Source organism: Salvelinus alpinus, chromosome 8, assembly GCF_045679555.1.
Source record: "Salvelinus alpinus chromosome 8, SLU_Salpinus.1, whole genome shotgun sequence".
NCBI classification, from domain to species: domain Eukaryota; kingdom Metazoa; phylum Chordata; class Actinopteri; order Salmoniformes; family Salmonidae; genus Salvelinus; species Salvelinus alpinus.
In genome coordinates this window covers 73,223,643-73,235,616 of record NC_092093.1, presented here as the reverse complement: position 1 = coordinate 73,235,616, position 11,974 = coordinate 73,223,643, and the positions used below count along the sequence as shown (strand labels likewise).

Sequence of the window (11,974 nt, the reverse complement as noted above, 5' to 3'; positions counted from 1 at the left end):
AGTAATATCTAATAATTCCCCAACAACTACCTAATACACACCAATCTAAAGGGGTGAATGAGAACATGTACACATAAATATATGAATGAACGATGGGAGCGGCATAGGCAAGGTGCAATAGATGGTATAAAATACATTATATACAGTTGTAGTCGGAAGTTTACATACACTTAGGTTGGAGTCATTAAAACTCGTTTTTTCAACCACTTCACAAATTTCTTGTTAACAAACTATAGTTTTGGCAAGTCAGTTAGGACATCTACTTTGTGCATGACACAAGTCATTTTTCCGACAATTGTTTACAGACAGATTATTTCACTTATAATTCACTGTATCACAATTCCAGTGGGTCAGATGTTAACATACACTAAGTTGACTGTGCCTTTAAACAGCTTGGAAAATTCCAGAAAATTATGTAATGGCTTTCGAAGCTTCTGATAGGCTGATTGACATCATTTGAGTCAATTGGAGGTGTACCTGTGGATGTATTTCAAGGCCTTCTTTCAAACTCAGTGCCTCTTTGCTTGACATCATGGGAAAGTCAAAAGAAATCAGCCAAGACCTCAGAAAAAACATTGTAGACCTCCACAAGTCTGGTTCATCCTTGGGAGCAATTTCCAAACACCTGAAGGTACCACGTTCATCTGTACAAACAATAGTACGCAAGTATAAACACCATGGACCCACGCAGCCGTCATACTGTTCAGGAAGGAGACGTGTTCTGTGTCCTTGAGATGATCGTACTTTGGTGCAAAAAGTGCAGATCAATTCCAGAACAACAGCAAAGGACCTTGTGAAGATGCTGGAGGAAACAGGTACAAAGCATCTTTATCCACAGTAAAACGAGTTCTATGTGGACATAACCTGAAAGGCCGTTCAGTAAGGAAAAAGCCACTGTTCCAAAACTGGCATAAAAAACAGACTATGGTCTGCAACTGCACATGGGGACAAAGATCATACTTTTTGGAGAAATGTTCTCTGGTCTGATGAAACAAAAATAGAACTGTTTGGCCATAACGACCATCGTTCTGTTTGGAGGAAAAAGGGGGAGGCTTGCAAGTGGGTCTTCCAAATGGACAATGACCCCAAGCATACTTCCAAAGTTGTGGCAAAATGGCTTAATAAGGACAACAAAGTCAAGGTATTGGAGTGGCCATCACAAAGCCCTGACCTCAATCCCATAGAAAATGTGTGGGCAGAACTGAAAAACAGTGTGTGAGCGAGGAGGCCTACACACCTGACTCAGTTATACCAGCTCTGTCAGGAGGAATGGCACAAAATTCACCCAACTTATTGTGGGAAGCTTGTGGAAGGCTACCTGAAACGTTTGACCCAAGTTAAACAATTAAAGGCAATGCTACCAAGTACCAATTGAGTGTATGTAAACTTCTGACCCACTGGGAATGTGATGAAAGAAACAAAAGCTGAAATAAATCGTTCTCTACTATTATTCTGACATTTCACATTCTTAAAATAAAGTGGTGATCCTAACTGACCTAAGCCAGGGAATTTTTACTAGGATTAAACGTCATGTGAAAAACTGAGTATAAAAGTATTTGGCTAAGGTGTATGTAAACTTCCGACTTCAACCATATATATCCTAACATCACTTTGTCGGGCAAAGACTCAACATCAAAACTCAAAAGAACAGACAATCACTATGTTTCACCACTCACAGCACCCTGTCTGCGTCGCACCGAATGACGAGCATCACAAACACCGGGAATCTTACCCTTCAGTTGGTCAACTTACACATTTACTGCTACCCCAGTAATCACACCTTTCAATGGCACCCTTTTCTTGAGAGCAAAAAAATGCAAATGTCTTGCCCCCATTCGTTTAACACGGGACACCTTCTCCCTCTGACCAGCAGAAACACAAACAATTTCAACAAGACCACTTCTGGTTACTCTCACCGATTCCACAGCACCCAACTCTGTTTTCACCCACCATGAAACCACAAAGCGATCAGCCAAAAGGCAAGGGTCCACTTTTTCCAAAAATTTCACTCCTACTGTCACAGACTCATCTTCATCCTGACCCTGGGTGCAAGCCTCGGGCTCAGAGAACTTCACCACAACTACCACCTCCGATACTTCGACCTCATTCCCTTCCATTTCTCCTCCTGTCTTCAGCTCACTCTGCTTACATTTCTACCATTCTTCTTTAACAAACCATCTCCCTTTTCCCCGCAATTTTTAACTGACTCAAGCTCACCCTCTTCCTCCCTCTCTCTCTGAGATCTCCTCTGCCTCTGTCTCCTTATGATAATACTGCACTTCTCCTTACAAACATCTTGTTCTTGCCTTTTCAAGGGACGCCATTTATCCGGCTGTCACAATCTCTGTACAATCAGCATGAACCCCTCAGGATGTACAGCCACAAAGTCATAGCCCGTATTCGTAAGCGTCAAAACCGTGGTGTATCATGGGTAAATTGTGACTGACTGACTAATCGATAAATAATATTGAGTAGTTATTTAGGATGTAAGGGGATTTGTTTGCGAGACAGTAATCCTACCAAAGATGGTTTAGTGTGTGGTCCCCTTCCTACTGTAAATTATAATTAAAGCCAGAGGAGGTGTGGTATATGGCTAATATACAACAGCTAAGGGCTATTCTTACGCACAACGCAACGAGGGGTGCCTGGATACAGCCCTTACTGGTGGTATATTGGCCATATACCACACCTCTTCAGGCTTTAATTATTAATAAGGGTCCTTATTGCTATTATAAACTGGTTACCAACATAATAAGAACAGTAAACATGTAATTCTACTCATACCCTGTGGTATTGACGGATATACCACTGCTTTCAGCCCATCAGCATCCAGTACCCAAACTACCTGGTTTGTAATAAAATCAATAGTTCTCTTTCGTTTTTGTAATGGATTGCCAGATGACCTATGGGAACTCCTTCCTGTCCACACAATGTGATTGAGTTGCTTATTAATGTCTAAGATGTTTCCAGTCACAGCACACCCTTACTGTACCAACGTGACCTGTCACTGTAACAGCCGTGTTTTATGTTGATACCATCCCACTGATTCCGCTCCGGCCAACCTCCTGTGGCTACTGGTCCTCACTTGACCAAGTCCACCAGAGCTGAGACTGACAGTCCACGCTTGACTGTGCCAGTCAGATAGCTTCATCTTGGTGGGAGTTTCGAGCCTGGACCTTGATACATATTTAGGCAGGAGTCTCAACCCCGAAGCACGACGGGTTGGAACCAATGGTAAGTGTAACTTTATTTTGAAGCATCCAAAGCCTAAACCGAGGCAATCAAAGCATACTCGAGACACAACAAAACAAACAAGGCATTTTTTGTTACCTTTTCTTGGAACACACTTCCCTTATGTAAGACAACAACAACATAGCATGGCAGCAACACATGAAAACACAGCATGGTAGCAACACAACATGACAACAGCATGGTAGCAACACAACATGGCAGCAGCACAACTCCCAGCCTTAGATGAGCACACATGTTGCATTCTTTGCTTGGGAGCTGAACATGCTCAACCGGCTACACAGGGTAGCAGCTTTAGAACTCAATGCTCAAACCAAGAGCATTGAAATCTCAACTTGCACGTTTTGAGGGCGAACCCTAAAGATTCTCATCAGATGAGTCTCCCAGAGATCAATGATTATTCAGAAAGCTCCAGGTCTAATGACGGGTCTCACTTCCCTTGTGATCCACTGCTCAATAAACGCCATCGCCTGGGCACAAATCTCAACGCGGTGAGATGTATAAGGAGCTTCAGTCACTGGACAGTCATATGTCAACCATTGAGTCGGCCCTCGAGCACATCCTTGCCAGCTTTCCCCCGCTGGTAACAAACCCAACTCTACCTCTGAACGAAGTGTGGTTGTTGAATCTTATGACACAGACTATGATCACTCTGATGATGATGCTATGTACCACAGCTCTAGCATTATCCAGTCTCAGCCTACTGGCCTGGCAGTGATGGTCGACCAGAAAATATCTACGTCTGAAATCTTCGAGAGGGCAAGCAGGAACCTCATCGCGGAACATGCACCTACTGCCATGGCGTCCACATCCACATTTGATTAATTCAGTTCTTCAAAGACCGACATCCATTCCGTTGTTCAAAGACTTTGTGCATGAGCTCCAATGCACTTGCCAAATGACAGAACCCATGCCATGCCAAGCATGGTGCAGATGAGAATGGTTTTGGCCATTTCCCCCATATGGACAAATAATTTGCTTCACTTGTTATGCCTGTTTCTCTCTGTCACAGTTCGGACCAAGAGCTACCTAACAAACTATGCAGGGCATCTGATCGCTTCCTACGCAGGACACATGACAGCACTGCTTCAGCTGCAAGGCTTAGCAATTCAGCAGCAATACTGGCCTTCTATCAGAATGGGCTTCAGGAATGCATCTCAGCAAACTATGATGCTGAGACCATGAAAGAACTGTCTACAGTTACAGACCTGCTCATCCAGTGCCTTCAGGGCAATGCTCAGATGGTTGGGAAATATTTGTCAACACTCTGTGTTGCACGACGCCACCTATGGTTAAAGCAGTCCAAGCTCCCTGACAAAGAGAAGTTTCCACTCCTAGGTGTACTCATATCACCTGGCCAGACATTTGGCCCAGCAGCGGCCCACCTCCTCTAAGTGTCTAAGGAGGACAGAGAAGCACAAATGGAGCTTCAGCGCCTCATTCCAAAGCCTAGAATGCAAACCATTACTCCTGTCCCAGGGCCCCAACTGGGATACCAAGAAACCAGGCTGAGAATCACACTGCACCTGCTCAGGAGTGGAGCAACAGACACTCTCAGCCCTACCGAAGAGGTTGAGCGCAGCATCGCACAAGAGGCAGAGGTGCACCATATGCAGACCGCATCCCCTCTGCACCACAGCAGGCAGAGCCTCGGTCCTGATGGGACCGACTCTCTAGTGCAACACCGTTTCCTCAAGTACCACCTTTCCAGATAGAAAAGGTCAATGGCCAACAAATGGGAATTACGCACTCTAACACTACCTACTACAATTTTATCAGCAACCACCACTCTTCATTGGTGTCTTGAAAACAAATGCTCGCAACCCTGCTCAAAAGCAGACACTCCGCTCAGAAATCTCCTTGCTCCTGGAAAAGCATGCAATCGAAAAACTGTGGGTTCTACTCAATCTATTTTCTGGTGCCAAAAAAGGCCAGAGGCCTCCGTCCGATCCTGGACCTAATGTGCCTCAATCTTCATCTTTCAGCACTTCCCTTTAAAATGCTGACAATAAAAACCATCCTTCAGTTAGTACAACCAGGTGATTGGTTCACCACAGTTGACCTGAAAGACACATACTTTAATTTTACCATTCTACCAGCACACAGAAAATACCTGAGATTTTCCTTTGAAAAATATGTTTTTCAGTTTTGTGTTCTACCCTACGGCCTTTCGCTCGCCCCTCGCGCTTTCACAAAATGCATAAGCGCCGTACCAACCCCCCTTCACCAAGCAGGAGCCAGGGTCCTGAACTATTTAGAAGCACACACTTCGGCACACACATCCAGGGTCTCACATCACCTCTCCGAGTTGGGACTAACAATGAATTTGGAAAAGAGTTCTCTGGTCCCCACTCAGCGTATGCACTTCCTGGGCTTCATGCGAACAACACTCTTCAGAAAGAGTGGTATCTTTGACAAATTGTCTTTCAACATTAAAACTGATAAAACAGGTGACTGCGTTAGAGTCAGAGGCTCCTGGGCCTCCTAGCTGCTGCAGTCCATGTTGTAACATTTAGCTTGCTCAACATGCGGCCAATACAGCGCTGGTACAACAGACACAATCTGTTTGTCCCAGAAAGGACAAATACAAAAAGCTGAGTTGATGGAGAGCAATACAATGGTGGCGCTTAGCACTTCAAACTCCCAGTGGAGTTCTCCTAGGCACAGGTCACAACCGGGTGACTTTTACAGCAGATGCCTCCCTACAGGGATGGGGAGAATTCTTGAACCAGTCAGGGGTCCATGGTGTATGGTCAGCACCATGGACAATGGCTCACATCAATATACATTTTGACTTTCCTCCAGGAGCTTTTTGCAGCAGTGAAGTCCCCATCTACATTGGAAGTGTGAATGGCAATCATCTCTATGGGTCATGACCAGATTGCTGCTGCATCACCAGGGGCACACCCTCTAATATCATAATTCATGAAAGGAGCCCGCAGGCTACGACCCCCCAAAGCCCCTTCAGTACCCTCATGGGAGTTAGATGTTGTCCTACAATCACTGATGAGCCTACCATTTGAGCCCGTCTTCAATTGAGCTATGTGAGCTCTCAGTCAAGACTGACTTTCTATTGGCTATTGTTTTCAGGAGAATTACATGAGCTTTCTGCCCATACTTCATGCCTCACTTTAGCAGAAGATGGATCTAAGGCAGTGCTTCAGCCAAATCCAGCATTCTTACCTAAGGTGCTTTCATCATCACATGCTATCCAGCCAGTAATCATAGTGGCATTTTGCCCGACCTCCCCACTCCTCACAGGAGTTGCATACACTCTGCCCGGTTAGGGCATTGAGTGCCTATCTTGCTGCAACAAAAACTGTTCTTCAAACAGAACAGCTTTTTGTGTGTTATGGGGAGAACACCAAAGGGTGCGCTGTCTCAAAGCAGAGACTGGCACATGAACCGTGAACCTTGTACATACTTATCAACCATCAGTGAGATGGGTGTTCTAAACAAAGGCCTTCCACTCTTGGTGCTGTTGCACCCAATTGAAGCCTAATGTTGTAAGTTCTAGCTTTAAGCTTGCTTGTGTATATGGTTGTATACCACAGTTGAAATTATGTGTTACCCTGTTGAGGAATTATATTCTGTTGCATCCTGTGGTAGATACAAGGATGTCACAGGGACTCATCTGGACTAAATTAAATGGTGAGTTATCCCACTCTGTTGTCCGAACTACCTCTTTGGTACAGCCTCTCATAGGTCGTTCGGCGACCCGTTACAAAAACTAAAGAGAACTTTGGGTTACGGATGTAACCTTAGTTCTCTGAGTAGATTAATGGGTGGCCAAGCTTTCATGCCGTTCCTCCACCTCCGTGGGTTCGAGTGAAGTAATTTTATAGTGACAGGTCACGTGGATACAGTAAGGATGTGGCATGACCGTAAACATCTTTGATAAAAGGTTCCCATGGGTTGTGTGGCAACCCATTTCTCTACACGGAGAACCAAGGTTACATCCGTAACCCAACGACATCTATTCATGTACTTAAACCTAACAGAGCCAACATATTCTTTGCTTAAAAGTGTCAATTGGGGTAATTTTTGAAAAAAAATTGGTAAAGATTGCAAAGAGACACTGAATGTCAAGTAGTAACATTTATTTATTAAGCTTATGTAACAAGTAAATTGTTTAAATTCCCCAAAATAAGCATAGATATATTTTAAAAGTTACACACATTTATAATCCAATTTCATGTTTCAAAATATGTTTTTGTATGTTCAAAATAGATATTTATTTAAATTTCATCCATTGCCGCTTGTTATAAACATTTGTCTGTTATTCATTAAAAGTGTTGTTTCTGCGTTGCTCAGAGGTAGAACATTTGGCGATTGAGATAATCTGACATACCAGAATGACCAGTGGTGTAGAGGGTATACACAAGTAAACACATTTCTTGCCCAACAGTTTACCCACATTTTGCAAAAAAATAAGTGTAACTCTTTTCACTGAGACCAGTGATCAGAGTTTAACCAGCTACTGGCCACCGATATGGGCGATATAACCAACAACTGTAACGATGTATTTGAGAGACAAGTGGTCATTGTGCAACTTTATTTATGTTCTCAATTAACATTGGAGACGAAATATAGTTTACGTGTTGTCAACAATCTAAGCCAAAGCGGTCTGCTTTGCCCCATAGTTCCGCACGCGTCGGATTTGTTGCTAAACAACTAACCCGTCTATATGTAATCAGGGGCCTGTTGCACAAAAGTAGAATTAAGACATCCGGGATAAATGACTCAGCTGAGCTCAATGAAGCCAAAACATGTGCGTCCAGGCTTAATTGGTTGCACAAAGACCAAGCCAGGATGAGCAGACACGGATTCATTAAGCCAGGTGAAACCAATCCTGGATAGGTGCGCGCTCACGGCTCACTCAAATAGACCCCGCCACAGATCACAGATTAACTGATTTACCATGGCAACTAGAGCCGCGTACTTTTCCCCGTCGGAAGCACAAATCCTCATGGAGGCATACGAGGAGGTAAAAGATATAATTAAGAAGAAAGGCAACACCGCCACAGTGATAAAGCAAAGAGAAAAAGCGTGGCAAAGTATTGCAGACCGCCTGAATGCGTAAGTAGTGCACAATTACACACTCACCGCTCCGCTGAAACATCACAATTACAATTCAAATATTTAATTCACATCTCCAAAAATGCAGTTGTACTGTAATTATGAAACGGTTAAATTTTTTATTGAAATGCACTGCAGATATGAGTGAAATTGTGTAAAGTAACTCCATCACACTGTATAAAGCTATGATACATTTTTTGATATTTTTACTGAAAACAAGACAAAAATACCAAGTAATTTTTTGCAGTGTGACTCCATTAAATGTGTGTGTGTGTGTGTGTGTGTGTAGATGAAACATGAACGGGCCAAAACGGACATGGCAGCAGGTCAAAATCAAATACAAGAACATTCTGCAGAATGGTATGGTCCCTGACTAATATTTAACAAAGCACAAGCATATATTGTACCCAGAAGGTGCCTGCTCACACATTGTCTGTACTGTTTTAGCAGTGAAAAAGAATACCCACAGACAAGGCACGGGTGGTGGGTCACCAAAGGCTGACCTTACCCCAGCAGAGGACATGGCCTTGGAGCTAAATAAAGGCAGGCCCGTCTTAGAGGGGATCCCTGGGGGGAAAGAGACGAGCATAGGTTCCTCCCAAGATGCCACCCGCTTCATTCAAGGTATGTCCTTCCATCTCTACATGGGATACAACCACATTCATATTGAATCAATTTGGACTGTCTGACTTTGGTTTACCTATTGCCTTGCAGTGTCTGGCAGCACTGTGTTCCTGTTAGAGCCACCAGCACAAGCACCAGACGATGCTGATCCAGTGAGTACTCCATCAAAGGCATACTGTAGGCCTGGCATGTCTTGTCTACTAGCTTCAATATGAATCCGATTAAATGTGATAGGGTGAAGGCCCCAGTGCAGCAGCAACAGCACATGATGGAGACGATGATGAGGAGGAGACCATCTCTCTGGATTCCAGAAGGCATGAGGTATCATGTTAAGACTGTGAAAGTACTATTTACTCTACAATGGTGAGGAGTCCTCATCAAAATCAAAAAATCTAATTTCTTTTACAGGACCCAGATGCTATACAGTGGGAAAACCAGCCTGGCAACATAGTGCGTATTAATAAAAGGACACCACATCCTGCCAAATTCCAGCTGCGCTAATTGTATTGTGTTCACAGAGCTCACAAGCTATCAGAAAGTTGTATGGCAACCACCTCCGGCGCCAAATAGAACTGGCAGACATAGACATTCAGTACAAGAAGAAAAAGATGGAAAATCTTGCACTGGAGTCCGAAATAAAAAAGAGGACAATTAGGAAACTGGACCTTGAAATAAAAAAACTTGAGAGGGAGGTGAGATATGCCTTCAATGTACACTGTATGCTAACTGTAACACAAATGTATTAATCATTATTTTTCTTTCCTCCCCCAGCTCCAAGAAGATGACACAGCTCAAAATAAAAATTAGGTATATTCTCGTAAAGTCAAGTGAGCCATGACATATGAGCTCTTATTGTGAGCACACAGGACGGTGGCATCTTTCTAAGGTTTTTTTTATTTTCCCAGCAATCAGTACAACCAAGTCATCGTTATAAGGCATCGCCCTCTTTTGCCCACCCCCCCAGCACCAGGTGTGGCCACTAGCCTATATGAAGGCCCAAAATTGTGTGTTCCTTTCTGCTCTGACAATGGCATGCCCATTCGTGCGAGATGTGGTGGATGAAGAAGCACTTGTGCTGAGGAGAGCCTTCAGGCGAGAAAGGGTCTTCAGGGACCGGTTGGACCCACTGGCCTTCCCTGATGACCATCTATATGAAAGATACAGGTTTTCTGCAGATGGCATCAGGTATCTATGCAGACTACTGGGTCCCAGGATTAAGCACCGCACTGCACGGAGCCATGCACTGAGTGTGGAGCAAATGGTTTGTGTGGCCTTGCGCTTTTTTGCTAGTGGAGCCTTCCTGTACTCAGTGGGGGATGCAGAACAGCTGAACAAGGCCACAATTTGCCGCACAATAAGGAGTGTGTGTCTGGCTATCAAAGCATTAGCAGATGTCTTCATCTCCTTCCCTGGCCACAGAAGACTCTGTGACATCAAAGAGGAGTTCTATAGGATTGCAGGTAAGAGGATCTACAAATTACAGGACAACTGTTAACACATAGTAGGATACTCATTACTTTGTGTGACAGGTTTCCCCAATGTCATTGGTGCAGTGGACTGCACACACATAAGGATAAAAGCCCCCTCAGGTGCCCATGAGGCCGATTTTGTGAATAGGAAATCCTTTCACAGCATTAATGTTCAGGTGAACATAACTTTTTGATATTGTCCATTGACGAACACTCTGCATTGCCAGTGATGTGCATTGATTGGTGTAATATTCCTCATCTTATGATTTCAGATGGTCTGCAATGCTGACTGTGTGATCAGCAATGTTGTGGCAAAATGGCCTGGCTCAGTCCATGACTCCAGAATCTTTCGGGCCTCTGAAATCTATCAGTGCCTATCACAAGGTAAGCCACACAACCCCTATTTATAACCATCATGGCTGTGTCAAGAATATCACTGTGTTTATGAGGCAGTAATGATGAGATTTTGTGTTGACAGGTGAATTCTCTGGTGTGTTGCTGGGAGACAGGGGGTATGGCTGCCAGCCTTTTCTCCTGACACCTTTCACAGACCCCCAGGAAGCACAGCAGGCCTACAACCATGCCCATGCCAGGACCAGGGCCAGAGTTGAAATGACCTTTGGCCTCCTGAAGGCACGCTTTCACTGCCTTCACAAATTAAGGGTCAGCCCTGTTAGGGCATGTGATATTACTGTGGCTTGTGCTGTCCTCCACAATGTGGCCTGCCTGAGGAAGGAGAGGGCCCCCAGAGTGCCACCAGCCATGGACTGGGACAATCCGGCAATCTTCCCTGATGACGACAGTGGTCGGCTGCTGAGAGACCAATATGTGTTGAATTATTTTAGTTAGTATGTGTGCTTTAAATTTTGGTTAAATATGTCCTGCGGTGGCAGAGGAATTTGGGTTTTTTTGGGTTCGTTTTTTGACGAATTTGGCCTCTTATGATGTTTGTGCGGTATACTGTGTGTAATACAAGGCTGCAGGGAGGCTACTGCATCCATTCATTTGTCTGTTCAGTTTATGTGTATGGATTTGTCCTGCATTTATTTTAGTGTGCAGACATGCAGGGTGTGTTATATACAGACCTTTGAATGTGTATGTATCATTTTGTATAATATGCTTGGATTCTGTGCTTTCCATCTTGTAGAGTCACTGTGACTTCAGTTTCGAAAGGAGCTGATGGTTTACCTGCTTTGTTTTGTCCTTATTCAATAAAGGAACATAATGTTACACATTGTGTTTTTATATTCATATGGAATGTGTATTTGTTTATATGACAGAGTACTAGGGCCACACTGAAGAAAAAGGATAAAGTCATAAATTTATGAGGCTGGTTCTTTCTGCAGAAAAGCTACATATTGTTTTTACAGTTTTGATACTTATGACAATGTGATACTTAATATTCTGGCACATCAGCATGTCTTTGTTTATGAAACCATACTGAAGTACAATTTCACGAAATGCCCCACATCTGTCATTTTAACAACTGTCCTCCTTTAAAACAACTGGTTACAATATTATGACTTGTGTTTTTTTCCCCTCTGTGGCCCTAA

General features: G+C 43.8%; 1 protein-coding gene across 4 annotated transcripts; it reads left to right on the top strand.

The window, feature by feature from the left end:
* Window positions 1-7,964: 7,964 nt before the first annotated feature.
* On the top strand, window positions 7,965-11,672 carry LOC139583677 (uncharacterized). Of its 4 annotated transcripts, XM_071415012.1 has the most exons (10): window positions 7,965-8,688; window positions 8,776-8,952; window positions 9,043-9,104; window positions 9,187-9,273; window positions 9,361-9,402; window positions 9,471-9,644; window positions 9,724-9,759; window positions 9,858-10,412; window positions 10,694-10,805; window positions 10,900-11,672. In XM_071415012.1, exons 1-7 carry the CDS (start codon window positions 8,625-8,627, stop codon window positions 9,757-9,759), a joined length of 642 nt encoding a protein of 213 aa, XP_071271113.1. In that variant the 5' UTR covers window positions 7,965-8,624; the 3' UTR covers window positions 9,858-10,412; window positions 10,694-10,805; window positions 10,900-11,672. The 4 variants fall into 4 exon arrangements, with proteins under 4 accessions (XP_071271113.1, XP_071271110.1, XP_071271109.1 ...); XM_071415009.1 differs by having other exon boundaries at window positions 9,471-9,759; XM_071415008.1 differs by having other exon boundaries at window positions 9,471-10,412.
* Window positions 11,673-11,974: the final 302 nt, after the last annotated feature.

Coding starts and splice junctions, on each gene's coding strand:
- LOC139583677 (XM_071415009.1), top strand. CDS start 8,625: ATGAACGGGCCAAAACGGACATGGCAGCAGGTCAAAATCAAATACAAG. Junction 9,105..9,186: donor CACCAGACGATGCTGATCCA/GTGAGTACTCCA, acceptor TAAATGTGATAG/GGTGAAGGCCCCAGTGCAGC. Junction 9,274..9,360: donor TGGATTCCAGAAGGCATGAG/GTATCATGTTAA, acceptor TTTCTTTTACAG/GACCCAGATGCTATACAGTG.